The 20,254-nt window shown below is 47.2% G+C and overlaps 1 protein-coding gene across 5 annotated transcripts in view; it reads left to right on the top strand.

The window, feature by feature from the left end:
* The window catches only part of ripor3 (RIPOR family member 3), a 412,703-nt gene that overhangs the window by 231,838 nt on the left and 160,611 nt on the right, over positions 1-20,254 (top strand). For all 5 annotated transcript variants that reach the window (XM_072514737.1, XM_072514735.1, XM_072514736.1 and 2 more), the window contains exons 8-9: positions 2,913-2,976; positions 8,315-8,358. In XM_072514737.1, coding sequence (XP_072370838.1) covers positions 2,913-2,976; positions 8,315-8,358 — 108 coding nt within the window. The remainder of the gene's footprint in view (positions 1-2,912; positions 2,977-8,314; positions 8,359-20,254) is intronic.

The following is a 20,254-nucleotide window of genomic DNA, read 5'->3' on the forward strand; positions in this document are numbered from 1 at the left end:
GTGGCAAGACCATGGGAGCAAACCCAGAGTTGAAGCCATATGTTACCCAATACTCAAGCTATTCGTACAGGTTGGTTGTCTCCTCTGGGTAATGAGGGTCATCATTTTGCCACTGTTAAGGAAACCTACCCAAAACCAACTTCATGAATGTTATTCTGCGATAGAAAAGGTGAAGAAGATAGCCAGAAGCTATTTTTGGTGGCCAGGGCTCAATAGCGAAATTGAGCAGAAGGTGGTCATGTGTTCAACTTGTGCAAAGGTTCGAAACCTGCTGCCACTAGCACCATTACACCCATGGGAAAGGCCAGAAAGGCCATGGCAAAGATTTCATATAGATTATGCTGGACCATTTAAAGGACAAATGTTTTTATTGTGGTCGACACGCACTTGAAATGGCCTGAAACGTCCTCGGAGAGAACAATTGAAAGACTGGTTTGCAGGTTTTGGTTACCCTGAACAATATGATAGCAACAATGGGCCACAGTTCATCTCGCAATAAAACACAAATGATCAAATTACAGACCCCTACCTTTGAAGAGAAACAGAGAACGCCACTGCCCCCTACCCCCCACCCCCACCCCGCCCCAGACCCACTGACCAATTCCTAAAGATAAAAGACAAAGGTCGTCACCTCTGGCAGACCCAGGCCCAGGACCCACCCAAGACAACCATCAAGCCCGCCCCGAAGACAAGTCACTACAAGCCCATAGTCCTAGTCAGACCCTCCCTCCCAGACCCTCTTCCCCCCCCCCCCTCACCTGAAAAAAGCTTTCCAGAAAATCAACTCCCTTCTCTCCCACCCTTCCTCCACCAAACATATATGCCAGGCTCACTGAACCTGGATCAAGCAGGTCTAACAAGCTGCAGCCCCTCCCCTCAGCTCACTCCTGTTCACTAGCTGAAACTTTACAGCGAGTCAAGGTAACCCCCTCACTCAGGGTATATGCTCAAAGAATAAAGAAAAATGACGCCTCCCAGCCCATACCGGCTACGGAGGAGTAACCAAAGCCCAATATCTTACAATACATAAGCTCTCCCAGGCGGTCATATATCCCCCAATGTAACCCCTCAATCCCAGACATACAGCAGGTACAAACTGCAGCCCCTCTCAAACCAACCCCTCCCAACTGTACCCATTAAAGTCTCAATCAAATCCATTCAATCAAGTCCAAGTCCATGCTCCTTGACAAAAAGCTCCGCCTCCTCTGACGTATTGAAATAAATGATCTTTTGACCGTAAAGTCACTCTCAGCCTCGCTGGGTACACCACTCAAACCTGACTCCACTCCTGAATAGTGCTGACTTTGCCTTATTAAATGCTGCACGGCGCTTTGCCAACTCCATTCCAACATCTTGGTATATCCAGATGATGCTTCCTTCCCACCTTGAGTCCCGATTCACTTTGGCCCAATGCAGAACCCGCTCCTACTCCTGATAGCGGTGGAATCCAATAATCACAGCCTGCGGCGGTTCATTCGCTCCAATCTTCCATCAAAGTACTCAGTGGGCCTGATCCAACTCTGGAGGGAACAATCCCTCCCTCCCACAAAAGCTTGGCAAACATCAGAGAAAGACTCCGTTGGCTTTGGACCCTCTATGCCCTCCTGCAGCTCTATGATTCTGAGGTTCTGCCTCCTTGATCTGTTCCCCAAGTTATCCACCTTTGACCTCAGAGTCTTGTTCCCCTCCTCCACTAGCAGCATCTAAGCATTTAACGAGGTGATTCAACCCCCATGTCACGACAAGGCCACCTCCACACCCTTCTGCACCTTTCCATGCTCCTTCACCGCCACCAAGGTTTTTGTCAGCTTCTTCCGGATTGGGCCAAGTGCCTTCTCAATTGACCACTTAGGGCTGCCATCATACTGCCCTGCACCTCAAAATGCTTTGCAAACTGTTTTTCAAACTCCTGCGCCATCAGCTCATTCAGTATTTCCACTGTGGTATAAGCAGCCACACCCAAGGCCGGGTCCGCCGCCTTCCCTCCTACTGAACTTCGCAGGCTTTCTGGCTTCGTTGAAGGATTATCTCCTGCAATCTTCTTGCCACCAACCTTTTTCACGAATTTCAACATATTTTCGCTGACAAATTCCTTATCCCATACGATGGGTTGGTTTTGGTAACCAAAATCCCTGGGAACTGGGCTAATAAGTCCAAAAAACAAAGACCATAGTGGGAGCTACCTTATGTGAGACCTGCTCCAACCAATCTCCATCGGAACGTAATACTCCTCATTGCTTATCATAGAATCATAGAATCCCAACAGTGCAGAAGGAGGCCATTAAGCCCATCAAGTGTGCACCGACCCTCTGAAAGAGCATTCCACCCAAGCCCACTCCCCTGCCCGATCCCACCAACCCTTTAACCTAGCCTACCCATCTTTTGAATACTTAAGGTGAAATTTGATTGGCCAATCCACCTAACCTGCACATCTTTGGACTGTGGGAGGAAATCGGAGCACCTGGAGGAAACCCACGCAGACACAGGGTGAATGTGTAAACCTCACACAGACAGTCACCCAAGGCTGGAATTGAACCCAGGCCCCTGGCGCTGTGAGGCTACAGTGCTAACCACTGTGCCATTGTGCCGCTCCAAATCTGCTGTACAGTAACTCACGTGACCTGGAGACCTTTTTTTAAAAAAACACAATAATAGTCCACTATCTTTTAACTAATCACTAATAGAGACTATTTTTTAAGTCTTCAAGTGTGAGCACCTAGGTTAAGTATGCATTTCTGCACAACCAATAGTAATTATTTTGGTGAAACATAATGAAACATGTTCTTATTCATTCTTACTTTGTAGTAAAATTTGATGTTGCAAATGCAGAACTGAAAGATTTTAACAGCAAAATGCTAAGAACAATACTTGCATCAATATAAACAAATAATTCCATTATTTTCTTCCTGCAGGATATGTGTGTGATTGAGAGAACATTAGAAATTCTCCTTGGGGAGTTTCACATCAAAATGAAAGGTAACTTTTATTTGACTCAAACAAAATAATGTTGAATAATAATTATATCTGACTTTTTTAAGAAAGCATAATAGAATATGAACCATGAACCAATTTCTAAATATCATTTTTATGGCAAGTGGGGGGGGGCTGTAAATATTGTGTTGGTCATTTGTGATTGAAATGTTTTAGAATATAACTTTGTTTTAGGAATTAAGTTTAACTGTAGAAAATGGGGCTTTAACTGTAGAAAATGGGGCTATCTGGGTGAGAAATGTAAAAGTAACCCTGAAGTAAAAGCAGTTCAAATAAATTTGGAGTATATTAAACTTAAACGGTTGGACTATGTTGACTTTAGAGGTTAACAGCTTTAAAGGTATGATCATAAACAGCAGTTGGGCTTACTTAGCTAAAGAACTGGACACAACTTTTCGAGATTTTCCAGTATTCATGTGGTTCCCAAGAATTAAGAAAAGCTTTGAAATTAAAAGGTAGTTAATTTATATCTCTATCTGGGAACAGGCCATAGGTCTCACGTTGCCATGGAGATGGGTGGAGCTTAATGAGATTTGTTTTTGAGTTTTTCTCTGCAAATTAAGTTAGGGCATAGCTAGCAGGCAAGACTGCTTGATTTATTTCTGAAAAGCATCTAAGAGACCTTGTCAGGTTTGGGTCTTAACTTCCAAGGAGCTGCCAGGCACATAAGAGATAATGCCAGACTTATAACTGAAGTTGAGCGAACACTAGATCTATTGTTTGATTCCCACTTGGGTCACTGTCTGTGTGGAGTCTGCACATTCTCCTTGTGTCTGCGTGGGTTTCCTCCGGGTGCTACGGTTTCCTCCGACAGTCCCAAAAGACGTGCTGTTAGGTAATTTGGACATTCTGAATTCTCCCTCTGTGTACCCGAACAAGTGCCGGAATGTGGCGACTAGGAGCTTTTCACAGTAACTTCATTGCAATGTTAATGTAAGCCTACTTGTGACAATAAAGATTATTATTATTATGATTCAGCCTGTGATTGGGAGCTGATATTCAATAGAAGACACAGTTGGTAAAGGGAGAAACAACTGAAAGATTTGTTTCGCTGGAAACTAAAGGGAGAAATTTCCTCTCAATAAAAGGCAGTGGTAATTCTGGAAGTAATCAGCTTGTTTGTGGTTTAAAACCATAGCTGTAGGCTATTGGAAACCAAGGGTATTTTCTTTTTTTCTTTTTTATAAATTTAGAGTACCCAACTTTTTTCCAATTAAGGAGCAATTTAGCATGGCCAATTCACCTGCCCTACACATCTTTTTGGGTAGTGAGGGTGAGACTCTCGCAGACAGGGGGGAATGTGCAAACTCCACACAGACAGTGATCCGGGGCTGGGACCGAGAGTGTTTTCTGATGTTTTAAGTGAATTTGTAGGAGTCGTAGGGATACCCATGCTTGAACTGTGGAATCCAAAGTTATGAGGTTGATAAAGAAATTGGAGGGTCACTTCGCCAGAAGTTAATGGAAGGACCCTAATTAAATCTTGTACCTAGGCAAATAGCAAGTTTTTTTAAGATAAAGGAACTCTTGGGAGGGAAATAGAAAGTAGAACTGAGCTGATAGCATAGGTTATAGTGTTCAATTGATAGTGGTACTTTATTTAAATGTACAACATCTGGTTTTGTTGTAAACCGTGAAATCATCGGGGTAGTACTGTCGGTTAATCACTGGATGTTCAGATTTCTTCTTTAAATATTATCGGTGGCTAACAGGATCATAACACATTTTTGTTGGATTATTTTTTGGAAGAAGAACATTTTCTATGGCAGGAGTAATACAGAACAAAAGAACAGGGAAAACATTGAACCATCGACTTGTCTATTTATTGATTGACTGATACCTTCATTAATCTTTAGCTACATCTCTATTGTCAGAAATTGGAAATAAGGGAGAATATACGCAGCAGATTGAAAACCATGAATCCCCGCTAGTACAAAATTGGGAAAGACCTCAGAGGAGGTCTAAATGCTGACAAACTGATAGGCTTCCAGATAGGTGAATGTGGGTGTTACTGGTGGAAGGATGGTCCAGGCCAGGGGTAAACCTTTGCGCATTAAAGTGAAGTGGGGCTGACACTCCTGAGGGTCTGGGGAAGCTCGGCACTATTCTCTAAAGTGGCCGAGCTTCATGAAGCAATCAACACAGATAGTGTAATTTGGTACCCCTGGTTTGTGCCCTCATGATCTATCAAACTCTGACAAGGCCAGTGTCGGTGGGCACAGACATCCATGAATCTGATCTAAGCACTGGAATCATGGCCTGCACATTGACTGGATCACTATACTATCTGACAAATCTTGTCTCACTATTTCTCAACTTTGTACCTGCACATTCCTCTCAGCTGTACTCCTTATTTATTATAAGTAACCAATGTCCTGGATATTTTAAACCACCATGGCATCATCTTCATCGGCAATGGGATGGGAGGTGGATCCAGGTCAGTATATTTCTATTCGTGGCTGCAAGTGATTCACACTAAACATTAAAAACAATAGGCTGCACAGAATCAGGAAGGAATTTCCATCTGATTCATCCCCGTAGCTCTGTTTCCTTTGGTGTGATTTCAGGAGTGCATCTGCAATAATTCCAAAGATTTGTTTTTGCTTTTTGAGCAAATGTTTGGACTTTGTGTGCCACTTGATTGTGCACCACATTTCGGATGGTCTGCATAACTGAACAAACATATTTGATAAACATATAAACTTAATTTTTGCTCTGAGAACACAATATTAGGGGCCTGATCGAAAGGCCTCATTGTGCCTGACCCGATGAAGCCACGAGGCCGTTAAATCTTGCGAGAGGTCTCTCGCGAGATTTGCGACGGTCGGAACAGCTCGCGTGAACTAACGAGATCTCGAGAGCCATTGCAATCTAGATCTCACCCTCACTGACCGGGATCCTGATTTGCATATTTAAGTGAGCAGTTAGACTCACTTAGCACATAGCGGTTAGCACAATTGCTTCACAGCTCCAGGGTCCCAGGTTCGATTCCCGGCTTGGGTCACTGTCTGTGCGGAGTCTGCACGTCCTCCCCGTGTGTGCGTGGGTTTCCTCCGGGTGCTCCGGTTTCCTCCCACAGCCCAAAGATGTGCAGGTTAGGTGGATTGGCCATGCTAAATTGCCCTTAGTGTCCAAAATTGCCCTTAGTGTTGGGTGGGGTTGCTGGGTTATGGGGATAGGGTGGAGATCTGAGCCTGGGTAGGGTGCTCTTTCCAAGAGCCGGTGCAGACTTGATGGGCCGAATAGGCCTCCTTCTGTACTGTAAATTCTATGATTCTATGATAAGTATGTCGGTGCCGGATTCTCCCACTGATCGTCCGCGTCTGGGACACCATGCAATGGCGCTGTTTAAGCACTGGTCCACACAGGCATGGACCAGGCTTAACGGCACCGGGGAGGGGGGGGGGTCTCCCAGGGGCCTCCCAGGTCATTGGAGGAGGCCATTGGACGCCTCCAGGTGGTCGGACTCTGGGCAGGGTGGTACCGTGGCACTCCCGCTGCCACCCGGGCCCCTTGGAACTGCCAGCCCGGCATATTGGCACTGCCACATTAGCACCCTGGAAGTGCCCCTTGGCAGTGCCATGTTCTCTGGTGGCACTGCCAGGCTAGCAGGGGCACTGCCAGGATGTCAGGCAGGCAGTGCCCACGTGCCAAGTTTCCCATGCCAGGGATCAGGCCTGGGGATGCCCTGCCCTTATGAGATGGGGTGAGAGGGAGCTCAAGGACTCGCTAACAGGTGAGTTGGGGAATTGGAGGGGGACATGAGGATCATCAGTACAGGAAGAGATTGAGCGCCAGTCTTAAATGCTGCCCTGATCTCTTTCGCCCCCCCCCCCCCCCACCCCAGGCCACTGCAGCCTCCGAACCCCCAACAAACTGAGCTCGTCAGTGCAGGAAATGAAGGTAATTATGGCCTTACCCGCCATGGCCAAAAAAGCCTCGAGTCCCATTTGATAGCAGGGTCGTTCTTGGTGCTGCTCAAAACGGGACTCATTTTTCTTCCGTTAAATCGCAACCTCGGTCTCTGTTCTGGAATCCCTCTTGACACAAATGCATTTATAACCCATCTCTGATAAGAATTGTGAAAAAGGTAGCATGTATGTTGCTGCGGACAGATTTCAGACTCCGACAGGTTTGTTTCAGAGTGCAAAATTTACCTCCAACCAAAAGATAAAAACCTCTTTAAAAAATACAAGCCAGGCAGCAAGGTGGCACAGTGGTTAGCACTGCTGCCTCATGCTGCTGAGGTCCCAGGTTCGATCCCAACTCTGGGTCACTGTCTGTGTGGAGTTTCCACATTCTCCCCATGTTTGCGTGGGTTTCGCCCCCACAACTCAAAGATGTGCAGAGTATGTGGACTGGCCACACTAAATTGCCCCTTAAATCGGAACAATAAAATGAATTGGATATTCTAAATTTTTTTTTAAAGTACAAGCCAGCAAAACCCACATTGCGCAAAAATGAATACGTTTAAAAAAAAACTCCACCTCTCTAAGTTATGGATCTACAGTCATTCGATGTCTTCCTGTACCTTATTCAATTGGGCAATTTTCATGCATCCCCCTCGACAATATTGGAAAACTAGTCAATTGTGGGAAGTATCATTGCCAAGTCAATCCTGTCTTCACCTGATTTTCCCAAACAAGAACATTTCCAGCTGACGTGCTGGATACCAATTACGAGAAGGAATTCTACCCAATTATCCTCTTGGATAGTTGGTACCACGTTTAGTGGTCTAATTTACAACTGAGATGTGTTATGCAGCTATGGTACTTTGTTCTTTCATAAAATGCATATTGTTGTTTGGGGAGGGCAATTAAACAATTTTTCAGATTAATGAATTTATTTATCTAAGTGCCAATGTTAACTTGTTAGATTCAACTTTGGTTCTGAGGTGGTATTCTTGTCTTTTGTGCACTGTCTTTTGAATGGGACTGTAGTGGGGTCCAGCCCGAGCTCTCAAGATGTAAAAGATTCCATTCAGACAAGTTCAGGGGAGTACTTCTGGTACTTGGCCAATAATTAACCACCAACCAATATCACTAAAATAGATTATCCAGTCAAGCACTTCATCCTTGTTTCTGGGACATTGCCATGCACAAATTGACTGCCATGTTTCCCTGCATTGCAACACACTTATTGGCTTTGAAGCACTTTTGGATGTTCAGATGTCATGAAAGGTGCTAGCGAAATGTAAATCTGTCTTTCTTATGTTAACTATGGTAATAAATGGTGATACATGCATTGGTGTACCCAGCAAATATGTGATTGGAACTGTTTTTTTACTCTGAATACTAACTGCCTTTCCCCTGTGTATTTTTAGGTTTGTTTGGTTTTGCACGTTTATGCCCAGGAGATCATTATGAGGTAAGATTTTACTCCATCATGCATCCATTATATTTTTTCATGGTTTACCCTTTCCCAGAATAACACTAATAATTTATTTTTACTGAGGTAACAACAAATACATGTAAAATGCCAGTAAGAAATATCCCTTGGTCAGAGGCCTTTTGTATAGTTCAAATTTTGGTTGTGACTTTGATAAATTAAAGTTTAAAAAAAAACTGTAGGTCATGTTCTTTTAAGAAAATTGCCAACTTCAAAATTGCGAGACCGCACATGTACATCAATTTTGACTGCGATCGGGTGAGCCAGGCTGCCTGGAGAATGGACTTCGCCCACATAGCAGGCATGCTCCAGGTGCATGGTGCCATCGACTGCACCCACGTGGCTCCACGCTTCCCATGATGGCATGGGGCACTATTTGTGAACTACAAGGGATACCACTCCCTCAATGTCAAGATCATCTGTGATCATATGATGCACATCATGCAGGTGTGTGCCCGTTTCCCGGAGAATGTTCATGATAGTTACATCTTAGGGCACTCGCATAATCCCAGCCATTTTTGAGGGAGAGCCTCTCCAGGGACAAAGAGTACCCAGTCAAGAGGTGACTGATGACACCAGTGCCACTAATACCCGCTTAGACTCACTATAACGAGGCTCATGCGTCAATCCGATGCTAGTCAAGCAGGTGATTGGCCTGCACAATGTGCGGTTCCAATGCCTAAACAGGTGGGGGGGGGGCATCCTCCAATATACCCCCAGGGAATGCCCCGCATCATCGTGGTCTGCTGCGCTCTGCACAACCTGGAACTGCAGCAGAAAGAACAGCTGAACCAGGAAAAAATGGAGCAGTGCCACATTTCCTCAGATGAGGAGGAGTCAAGAAGGGCAGTGCAGGGCAACCCACGGAGGAGGAACCCACACCATGGTGTGCCCACCCTGCGCCAAGGTCTCCTCTGTAGATGCCACCCTTATCGTGTTGGCCTTGTTGTGCAGGAGTGACGACACCATATCCTTGGACAGAAGAGAATGGGACTACTCCAGTTGGCCTTGCTGTCCAAGAAGGGATGCTGTCAACCTTTCCTGATGCTCACAGCTCTGCCTTTGTAGATCCAGCAGCTCTGGGACAACCGGAGCCAGGGGCATGTCATTGATCTAGGGCTCTGGTATCACTCCGAGAGCCAGATCCTTGGAATGTTCCTCACTCTGCCTGCTGCACATATTCAGCTTTATGGTGCTCACCAGTGAGTGACCCAGAAGCCTGACTACTGGTTAATCCCACCGAGGTTTGAGGGTGCAGGTGACAGCTGTGACGCCGCCTCGATGTTCGTCTCCGAGATGTTTCCCTAAGAGTTGCTCTGGTCTGCTCCAGATGGCGCGAGAATGGCCGACTGATTGACCTGCAAGGGAAGCAAGATGGCACTATGGCAAGTGTTGGGAACCCATGAGGTGGCTGGGTGAGAAATAACCGTGGAGGTTTGATGGGTGTGTGAAGGGGTGCAGCGGGAGACATGAGGAACAGACTTACCCTGGCTGCATGAAGAAGGTCATTAATCTTCTTTTGGCACTGTAGCTCTGTCCTCTTATGGAACGAGCTACCATGGCCGCAGCCTCCCAGGTGAGAGTGGTGATCTTGCTTGCTGATCGATTGCGGGAGAAGACGTCACTCCTCTGCACAACATCATGCAGAGGTTTGGGGCAGGCTCCCGTGGTGAATCATAGTGCTGTCTTCCTGGCAGACATCCCCCTGACTGGACTTGGAATAAGTGCTGGGGAGGAGTTTAAAATAAATGCTCCACTGATTACAGAGATTCAGTTTTCCCGTGGCAAACAAATCAGAGGCAAGCATCCATGAGCGTGGCATGAATTACATGGGGGAAAAAAATTCAGTTTAAGAGGTGAATATATGATGAGTTTTCCCGGCATTGAGGCAGGCATGATTCTCCACAGTTTTCATGCTGGGACTGACATTTTGAAAAACCAAGTCCTGTGGTGGAGAGGGGAAGTGTTTCTCGCCGCAGAGACCTTTGGGAAATTGCACTGTATCACGTGAGCCCAGCCTCATTAATTATGCTTTTGGGGGTTTTTAGTGGTGGGACGGGCTGGATGGCACCTTCCCAGAGTCCCATTCCCGTAACGATAGATATAGACACACCCCATGTCCTTTTACACCTGCACACATCGCCATGTCCCTTTCCACCTGCACACACCATCTCATGCCCCTTCACAACTACACAATACTGTTGCCCCACCTCCCCAAACACCCACAGCCCAACATGGCCCTTCCCGCCCTCTTGCTCCACCCCAGCTTATCCTTTGTATGACGCCCACTGAATCCCTATCTTTCCTATGCCACTCTGACCCTAAGCCCTCTAGACCTACACAACCTCCCCACCTCTTCATTTCTCCCCTCCCCGCTTTCCCCTCTGCCTCCGCAGCAGAGACGCTTGCCAACCAGCAGTACCTCCTGCAGCCTTCCACCTTCAGCTTGATATTTTGAATCCTCAGAGAAGTTGCTGGTTGAATATCTGAATCCTCCTGACCACGTCTGGACCAATTTGGCATTTAAAAGTCAGCACTTGCCTTAAGGAGGTTTGGGGGCAGCTTGCAGTGATGGGCCTTTGGTGACTGAACACTGGAACACCACATACAGCACTGGGTGGATGGACTATCAAACACGGGTTCTTCTCTGTGCGGCAGCATTGAGGAGGTCCCTCCAGAACCTGAAAACCTGCATTGGAGAACAAAAGCAATTAGGTTTATGTCGTTCATATTACCTCCTCCCATCCCTCTCTTTCCACGTCTCCTTTCTCCCCCTGATCGACACTGAGCTTGATGATTTTTCATTTTTTCTCTCTGCGCCCCTGCTTCTCCATCTGCCCTGCCCTCCGACCAGTTCCACAGCCTCCTTTTCTGCTCTTGGGAGAGATCTAATAATAATAATCTTTATTGCCACAAGTAGGCTTACATTAACACTGCAATGAAGTTACTGTGAAAAGCCCCGAGTCGCCACATGCCAGTGCCTGTTCGGGTACACGGAGGGAGAATTCAGAATACCAGATTCACCTAGTACCACTTCTTTCAGGACTTGTAGGAGGAAACCGGCGCACCCAGAGGAAACCCACGCAGACACAAGGAGAACGTGCAGACTCCACACAGGCAGTGACCCAAGCCGGGAATCCAACCTGGGTCCCTGGAGCTGTGAAGCAACAGTGCTAACCACTGGGCTACCGTGTTGCCCATATGCCCTGCATTCCACCACTCATCCGTGAATGTTGTGAACCATTTTCCCCTGCAGACAGAAAGGGAGAATGAGTCTTTGCTCAGTGGACAGCTGACATTCCTCTGACACATAATAAGACCTCCCGATTGTCTCATCCACGCTACCATTCTCAGGGGACTTGGAGAGCACGAGCAACTTTGGCAGGAAGAATGCGGAGAATCCTTATAATTAGCATTGATAGACTGAAGAAGCTGGGATTGTTTTTGTTAGCAGAGGAGGAGGTAAAAGGAGAATTGATATATGTTTAAAAATTATAGAGTAAAAAGTAGAGTAAATAAAGAGAAACATTCCAATGGCTGAAATATCAATAACCAGAGGGCCCAATGTAAGGTGATTAGCAAAACAATCAGCGGTGGTGAAAACAGTTCCATTAATAGCTTTCAAAAGAGAATTGGATAAATACTCAAAGGAAAAATTAATGCAGGAATATGGGGAGAGAGCAGGAGTTAGATTATTTGGATTGCTCTTTGAAAGAACCAGAGCAGACCTTATACAAGAGTTTTAACTTATTTACCCGCCAAGGAGAACAACCCTAATGTTTTTGTAACATCTCCTCATAACTGAAGTCTCTCATCCCTAGAAATATGCTGGAAAACTTCTCCTGTCCCTTTTCTTAGGCTTGTATACCTTGCCTGAAGTGTGGTGACCAGAAATCCGGCCCTTCAAACTTACTCTGCTATTCAATAGGCTTATGGCTGATCTGACTGAGGTCTCAATTCCACTTTCCTTCATATCTCCTATACCCTTTGAATCCCTCTAGCATAATCTCTTTACTTTTATATTCCATTCCTCTAAGTCATTGATGTAAATTGTAAAACGTTGAGGCCCAAGCACAGACCCTGCCAATCAAATAAAGACCCATTCATGCATACTCTCTGTTCTCTGCCAGCCAACCAATCTTCTATCCAGGCTAATATGTTACCCCAGACCATGAACTTCCTTTCTGCAATAACCGTTGATGTGGCACCTTATCAAATACCTTCTGGAAATTGAAGTACTGAATGTCTACAGGCTCTTCTTTATCCACAGCACATGTTACTCATTCAAAGAACTCTAATAAATTGGCCAAACATGATTTCCCTTTCACAAAACCATGCTGACTCTTCCCAATCACCTTGAGCTTTTCTAAGTGCCCAGCTATCACCTCCATAATGATCGATTCTAACACCTTCCCCATGACAGACATCACGCTAACTGGTCTATAGTTTCCTGTTTTCTGCCTCCCTCTATTCTTGAATAGGTGGACTATATTTGCTACTTTCCAGTCTGTTGGAATCTTTCCAGAATCTCGTGAATTTTGGAAAATTAACACTAACACATCTACTGGCTCATTAGCCACCTCTGTTAAGGCGTGCGGATGAAGTCAATCTGGACCCAGAGATTTGCCAGCCCACAGCTCCATTAGTTTGCTCAGTACTACTTCCCTAGTGAATGCAATTTCACTAAGTTCCTCTCTTCCTTCCACTTCCTGATTTCCAGCTATTACTGGAATGTTTTTGTATCATCTACAGTGAAGACAGAAGCAATATATAAGTCAATTTTATATGCCATTTCCTTAATATCTACCATTAACTCCCCATTCTCACTCTCAATGGGACCAAATTAATTACTCTTTCCATTTTAAACATGGTAGAATCTCTTGCTGCCCATTTTTACATTTCTAACTAGCTTCCTCTCATACTCTAATGTCTTTCTCCTGATTAACCTGCAAAAAGGGTACACAGATGGCCATTACTCCTGACTGCACATACTTACACCATTAAATACACCAGTCTAGTTTACATAGTAATGCAGATAGACTTTTAAGATTGCCATTAGCTGTCAGCTCTTCAGACTGCTCGAAAGGGAATATTTTCTACTTTAAACAAGTAGACAACACACCAGTCGCATGTATGCAAGTGAGAAAACACACTCAGAATGATCCTGTGTGCTCAGAAGTGATGGACATGGTTTTATGCCTGAAACCCTCCTACTTCAGGAGAATGAGCTGTCAATTCAGTCAGGGTGCCGTCTAGGGGAGCTCAGAGTGATTACTCTGCCACCATTGAGGAAACGGGTGTTAGAGAAACTACATGAAGGCCACTGCGGAGTCGTATGCATGAAGGAAATAGTAAGACGTTATTTCTGGTGGCCTGGACTTGATGCTGAAATCAAAGAAAAAGCTAGAACATGTTCTTCCTGTGCAAGGGAAGAAACTTGCCAACCTTAGCAGCCCTACATCCATGGGAGTGACCTGAAGAGGCATTGCAATGTGTACATGTGGATTTTTCAGTACCTTTTGATTGACATATGTGTTTCGTAACTGTTGACGCTCATACAAAATGACCAAAGGTCGCTGTGATGATATCTACCTCATCTGAGAAGACCACTGAGAAGCTGGAAGAAATGTTTAGTCGCATTGGATTTCCAGAACAGCGGGTGAGCGACAATGAGCCTCAATTTGTCTCTCGGGAAATTGAGAACTTCCGCCAATAAAACAGCATTTAGCACATTGCATCTGCACCATATCACCCTGCCACTAATGGATCAGCAGAATACTTCATCTAAACCATGAAACATGCTTTGAAAACAACCAAAGAATAAGGTTCACTTATCCAACGCCTCAACAAATTCTCACTAGTGTATCGGAAAACACCAGACTTGCCTTGACCAAGATCTAGCCTGCATTAATCATGATGAAAAGGCAGCTGCGTTCTGTATTTGATCTTCGTTTTCCACCAGGGACATGGAGTCTTGGCTTGGAATTACTCCTCAGGGGAGATATGGGTTCCTACCACAGTCCTTGCTCAAACTGGACCTGTGCCTTACACTGTCAGACCTCAGATGACATTATCTGGAGGAGACATGCAGGCCAGTTACTGGATGGAAAAACAGATGCGCTAAAATTAGAGCCTGTTGAGAATTCAGGTTCAGCTTCACCAAGTCAGGACTTTCCTGCGACCCCCCTACACCACCAGACGCTGTTGAGAATGTCAACACCTCACCCTCTGTTCAGGTGCAGAGATAACCTCCAGTTCCCATGTCAACATTGGTTAAACCACTGACGTCAGTGTGAAGATGAAAACGCCAGAGGTTCCCATCAGCGTGAAGATGAAAACGGCAGAGATTCCCATCAGTGTGAAGATGAAAACGCCAGAGGTTCCCATCAGCGTGAAGATGAAAACGGCAGAGATTCCCATCAGTGTGAAGATGAAAACGCCAGAGGTTTCCATCAGCGTGAAGATGAAAACGCCAGAGATTCCCATCAGCGCGAAGATGAAAACGCCAGAGGTTCGCTGCCAATTGTTTCGAGAACGATGACCTCCAAACCGCCTGAATTTATAATCGTGACTAACCTATTGATTGTTCATGTTGAACTTGTTTTGAGAATGTTTAAATTAAGGGGGGGGAAATGTGTAGAGCGGGAAACAGATATAAAACCACAATAAAATTACATTCGTTTATCAAGTGTTCCTGAGCGTCATTCTCCAAATACACAACACTGCCTTTGGAATTATTCTTTATAGTAGGAATATACTTATTCTGAGTATTTTGGAATATCCCCATAAATATCTGCCACTGCTTCTTTATTTATCTATTCCCTAGCCTAGTTTCCCAGCTCACCTCAGCTATTTATGTGGGTATGCTTGCCTGAGGAAAGCAGTCTAGTGTCAGTACTGCAGCCAGCAGCTGCAAAGTTCTATGTTTTAAGTTTTGTGTCTGGCAACAGAAGTCCTGAGCTACTTTTCAAACATTAGCCAGGCGACAGTGTGCAGTTTCTATTATTTTATATATTGGGGACAGTTATGCTGTTTGTTACAAAATTAATGAGAGAAAGTTTTCGTATGGACTATAGGTTTTATGTTTTGTGGAAATACATATGCATATTTCTTCCAAATACACATTGTGACCAAATTATCTGACTGCAATTCACACAACATATTTGAATGGTTACAAATCGTTTGTATCTTACTTGACTTTGTTCCAAGTAAATAAAGCTGTGAGATTGCTTTTCAAGATGACTCCTTCAATTGTACTATTTTGTACACAGCACTGGACAATAACCTAATGGGATTTCTGATGGGTCATTCATGTAAGATTATTTGGAACAGATTATTTGAATGATTATGTCCGAATGAGTGAATGCAACTTAGAAGAAATCAGGGAATTTTAAATATATGTGTGAGGCTTTTATGTTTATATGGCATTTCTTTAAATTAATAGAGAGAGTTGCACTTTTTAATTAACCATCATGTATGTTGGAAAGGGATGTGCATTTTTGTGTGACAGCAAGATAAGAACAAGATATTTCTTAGTGTTGGGGGGATTGCTAATGAGTGAGTGATCTGTGCTCACATCATTGTATGCCATGTTTGGCTGTTGTAGGACCTTGAATGCAAATGTGGATCATCTGTGATGGTAACAAATTAAGGACTCATTTTTGGAAATGAGCCCAATTTCTAGGTAGCCGACAGAAGTCCAGATGCAAGCTGGAGATTACCTAACTGTGATGGCTCAAGTAACTCTCTGGAGGCTTCCAGTGCTAACATAGGGGTTTATTAACGAAAGGCAAAGGCTGGTATATGCACAGGTACAGAACACACTGGAGTGGATCTTGTCTCTTCAACTCCGACGCAGGCAACGGTGGAGGATGTGATCCAGGTGACAGCTTGCTTCATGTCCCTGCGTCTGGACCAAGTATAAAACTGGACCCATGGCCCGGAGGACCACGGCTGGGAGCCATGTGGCGTTGGCGCCAAAAGTGCGTCCTTATAGGCAGCACGGTGGCACAGTGGGTTAGCCCTGCTGCCTCACGGCGCCGAGGTCCCAGGTTCGATCCCGGCTCTGGGTCACTGTTCTTGTGGAGTTTGCACATTCTCCCCGTGGTTGGGTGGGTTTCGCCCTCACAACCCAAAGATGTGCAAGGGTTGGTGGATTGACCACGCCAAATTGCCCCTTAATTGGAAAAAAATGAACTGGGTACACTAAATTTATTTTTTTAAAGTGCGCACCTATATTGCGCCCCCTCCCGGTTTGAACTTGCGCTGTTGCGAACATCGATCTGCGTCTGTCTCAGAGCGGTCCTGCCGCTGGCGGACCGGAGCACTGATGTCTGGGATGACCAGGCTGAGGCGGGTCTTGAACCGACGTCCCATCAGCATCCCTTTATTGCCCATCTCTAGTTGCCCTTCAGAAGGTAGTGGTGAGTTGCCTTCTTCAACTGCTGCCGTCCTTAAGGTGTAGGCACATCCACTGTGCTGTTCGGGACAGAGTTCCAGGATTTTGCCCCAACTACAGTGAAGGAACAGCAATATATTTCCAAGTCAGGGTGGTGAGTGACTTGGAGGGGAACCTCCAGGTGGTGGGGTTCCCAGGTATCTGCTGCTCTTGCCCTTCTAGAGATACTGGTTGTGGGTTTGGAAGATGCTGTCCAAGGAACCTTGGTGAGTTACTGCAGTGCATTTGGGACTTGACTCCGATTCAGGGACTATGGGCGAAATTCTCCCCCAACGGCGGGATGTCCGCCGACTGGCGCCAAAGACGGCGCCAATCAGACGGGCATTGCGCCGGCCCAAAGGTGCGGAATGCTCCGCATCTTTGGGGGCCGAGCCCCAACATTGAGGGGCTAGGCCGACGCCGGAGGGATTTCCGCCCTGCCAGCTGGCGGAAATGGCGTTTGTTGCCCCGCCAGCTGGCGCGGAAATTCAGCGCATGCGCGGGAGCGTCAGCGGCCGCTGACAGTTTCCCGCGCATGCGCAGTGGGGAGAGTCTCTTCCGCCTCCGCCATGGTGGAGGCCGTAGCGGAGGCGGAAGGGAAAGAGTGCCCCCACGGCACATGCCCGCCCGCGGATCGGTGGGCCCCGATCGCGAGCCAGGCCACCGTGGGGGCACCCCCCGGGGCCAGATCGCCCCGCGCCCCTCCCTGGACCCTGGAGCCCGCCCACGCCGCCTGGTCCCGCCGGTAAATACCAGCTTTGATTTACGTCGGCGGGACAGGCAATTCCTGGGCGGGACTTCGGCCCATCCGGGCCGGAGAATCCAGCGGGGGGTCCCGCCAACCGGCGCGGCCCGATTCCCGCCCCCGCCCAATCTCCGGTACCGGAGACTTCGGCGGGGGCGGGGGCGGGATTCACGGCGGCCAACGGCCATTCTCCGACCCGGCGGGGGGTCGGAGAATGACGCCCGAGGTCCCCATGTTATCATGAAACCTGTGGCCTTTTACGCCAGCAAAACTGTCATCCAAAAGCCACAGATTCACAGCCCTGCAGGGGGCTAACAGGCAGCTGTCGTGGAGTTCGCAGCTTTTGCTGCAGATACGGGCCCCCGCACTTCCGGGTCAGAGGCCCCCCATGCGCATGGCGGCGGCCTCCAACTGCCGCGCCATGCTCCATGGCGAACTCAGACCGCGGAGCTGAACTGCGGAAATAGTGCCCCTGATCTGCCGCGCGCCCGACCTGGACTGACTCCGCAACCACCTCGCAAGTTTCCCAAACGGCTGGGACCATGTTAGAAATACGCCATCGGGACTTCGGCCGGTCGGGGGCGGAGAATAGCGAGGCGGGCCTCAAGCAGTGGTGGGGGAGACGCGGCGCGGCATATTTCCCGCTGATTTTCGGGGGCCGGAGAATCGAGGAACCGGCGCTGGTCCCGATTCCATACGTGGAAATGGATTCTCTGCCTGGCGCCGGACACGATTTTGCCGCCAGTAAGTAGAGAATCCAGCCCCTTGTAGATGGTACACATGGCTGCCACTGTCGGTGGTGGAGGGTTTGCATGTTTGTGGAAGGAGGAGTAATCAAGCGGGCTGCTTTGTCGTGGATAGTGTGTTGTTGGAGCTGCACTCATCCAGGCAAGTGGAGAGTATTCCATTACACTTCTGACTTGTGCCTTGTAGATGGTGGACAGGCTTTGGGGAGTCAGGAGGTGAGTTACTCGCCATAGAATTCGTAGCCTTTGTCTGCCCTGGTAGCCACAGTATTAATATCACTAGTCCAGTTCAGTTTCTGATTAATGATTACCCCCAGGATGTTGATTGGGGGGGATTCAGCTAAGATAATGCCATTGAATGTCAAGGGGCAATGGTTAGAACCTCTCTTATAGGAGATGGTCATTGCGTGGCACTTGTGTATCACAAATGTAACTTTCCACTTGTCAGCCCAAGCCTGGATATTGTCCAGGTCTTGCTGCATTTGGCCATAGACTGCTTCATTATCTGAGGAGTTGCAAATGGTGCTGCACATTGTACAGTCATCTGCAAACACCCCCACTTCTGACCTTAAGACGGAAGGGAGGTCATTGATGAAGCCACACTACCAGAAGGATGTGGAGGCTTTAGAGAGGGTGCAGAAGAGATTTACCAGGATGTTGCCTGGTATGGAGGCCTTTAGCTAGGAGGAGACGTTGAATAAGCTCGGTTTGTTCTCACTGGAACGAAGGAGGCTGAGGGGCGACCTGATAGAGGTCTTCAAAATTATGAGGGGCATAGACAGAGTGGATAATCAGAGGCTTTTCTCCAGGGTAGAGTGGTCAATTACTAGGGGGCATAGGTTTAAGGTGCGAGGGGCAAGGTTTAGAGGAGATGTATGAGGCTAGTTTTTTACACAGAGGGTAGTGGGTGCCTGGAACTCGCTGCTGGAGGAGGTGGTCGAAGCAGGGACGATAGTGACATTTAAGGGGCATCTTGACAAATACACAAATAGGATGGGATTAGAGGGATACGGAGCCGGGAAGTGTAAAAGATTTTAGTTTAGACAGGCAGCATGGTCGGCACGGGCTTGGAGGGCCGAAGGGCCTGTTCCTGTGCTGTAATTTTCTTTGTTCTTTGTTCAGCTGAAGATGGTTGGGCCGAGGACACTATCCTTCGGAACTCCTGCAGCCTGTCTACTGTTGTCTTCGAGGTCATGGTCTGCACCTTGTGAACCATGAGCCACTTTGAGTGGGCATCCATCATCACAAGGAATGTCGCTCCTTGAAATGAGCCAGCGACATTTACGTGAACGCGGGCCCACAGTTTTCCTGGCCATTCCCACTGGTGTATTGGTGCAGCCGACATGGCCTTTTGGTTCTCTTGGCATGGGCCGCAGCACTGGCCACCTTCTCAATACCTGAGTCGATTGTGGGCCATCAGTAACAGCTGCGGGTGAGCATCTTCATCTTGGACACTCCTGGGTGTCCATTGTGGAGGCCTTGCAATAAAGGCACGCGACTAGGTTCCAGGATGACCACCATATCCCCCACAATAGGACGGCATCTTCCATGCTGAGCTCCGAGAGCTTTGACGTGTAGGCCCACAAATCGTCGGGAAAAGCTCTGTGCTGGCCCCCATACTGGACCATGTGTTGGACCCTCAATAGCTGTGGGTCCGTCTGGGTCCATTCTTTTATGTGAGCTGCTGAGACCAGCAAGGAATCCATACAGTGGAAGGCCGCTACTACTTCAGCGATGGAGGCAGGCGGCTCATTGCATCGGCATGTGGGAACCACGTGCCTGGCAGTGTTCCAGTATGTATTCGTATGCAGCCAGGAGCAATGCCCATTGCTGGACCCTGGCAGATGCGATTGGGGGAATCACTCGATCCTCCTTGATTAGTCCAAGTAATGGTTTGTGGTGCATATAGACAGTAAATGTGTGGCCGTAGACATACTGGTGGAATTT

This window comes from Scyliorhinus torazame, chromosome 8 (genome assembly GCF_047496885.1).
Source record: "Scyliorhinus torazame isolate Kashiwa2021f chromosome 8, sScyTor2.1, whole genome shotgun sequence".
Lineage (NCBI taxonomy): Eukaryota > Metazoa > Chordata > Chondrichthyes > Carcharhiniformes > Scyliorhinidae > Scyliorhinus > Scyliorhinus torazame.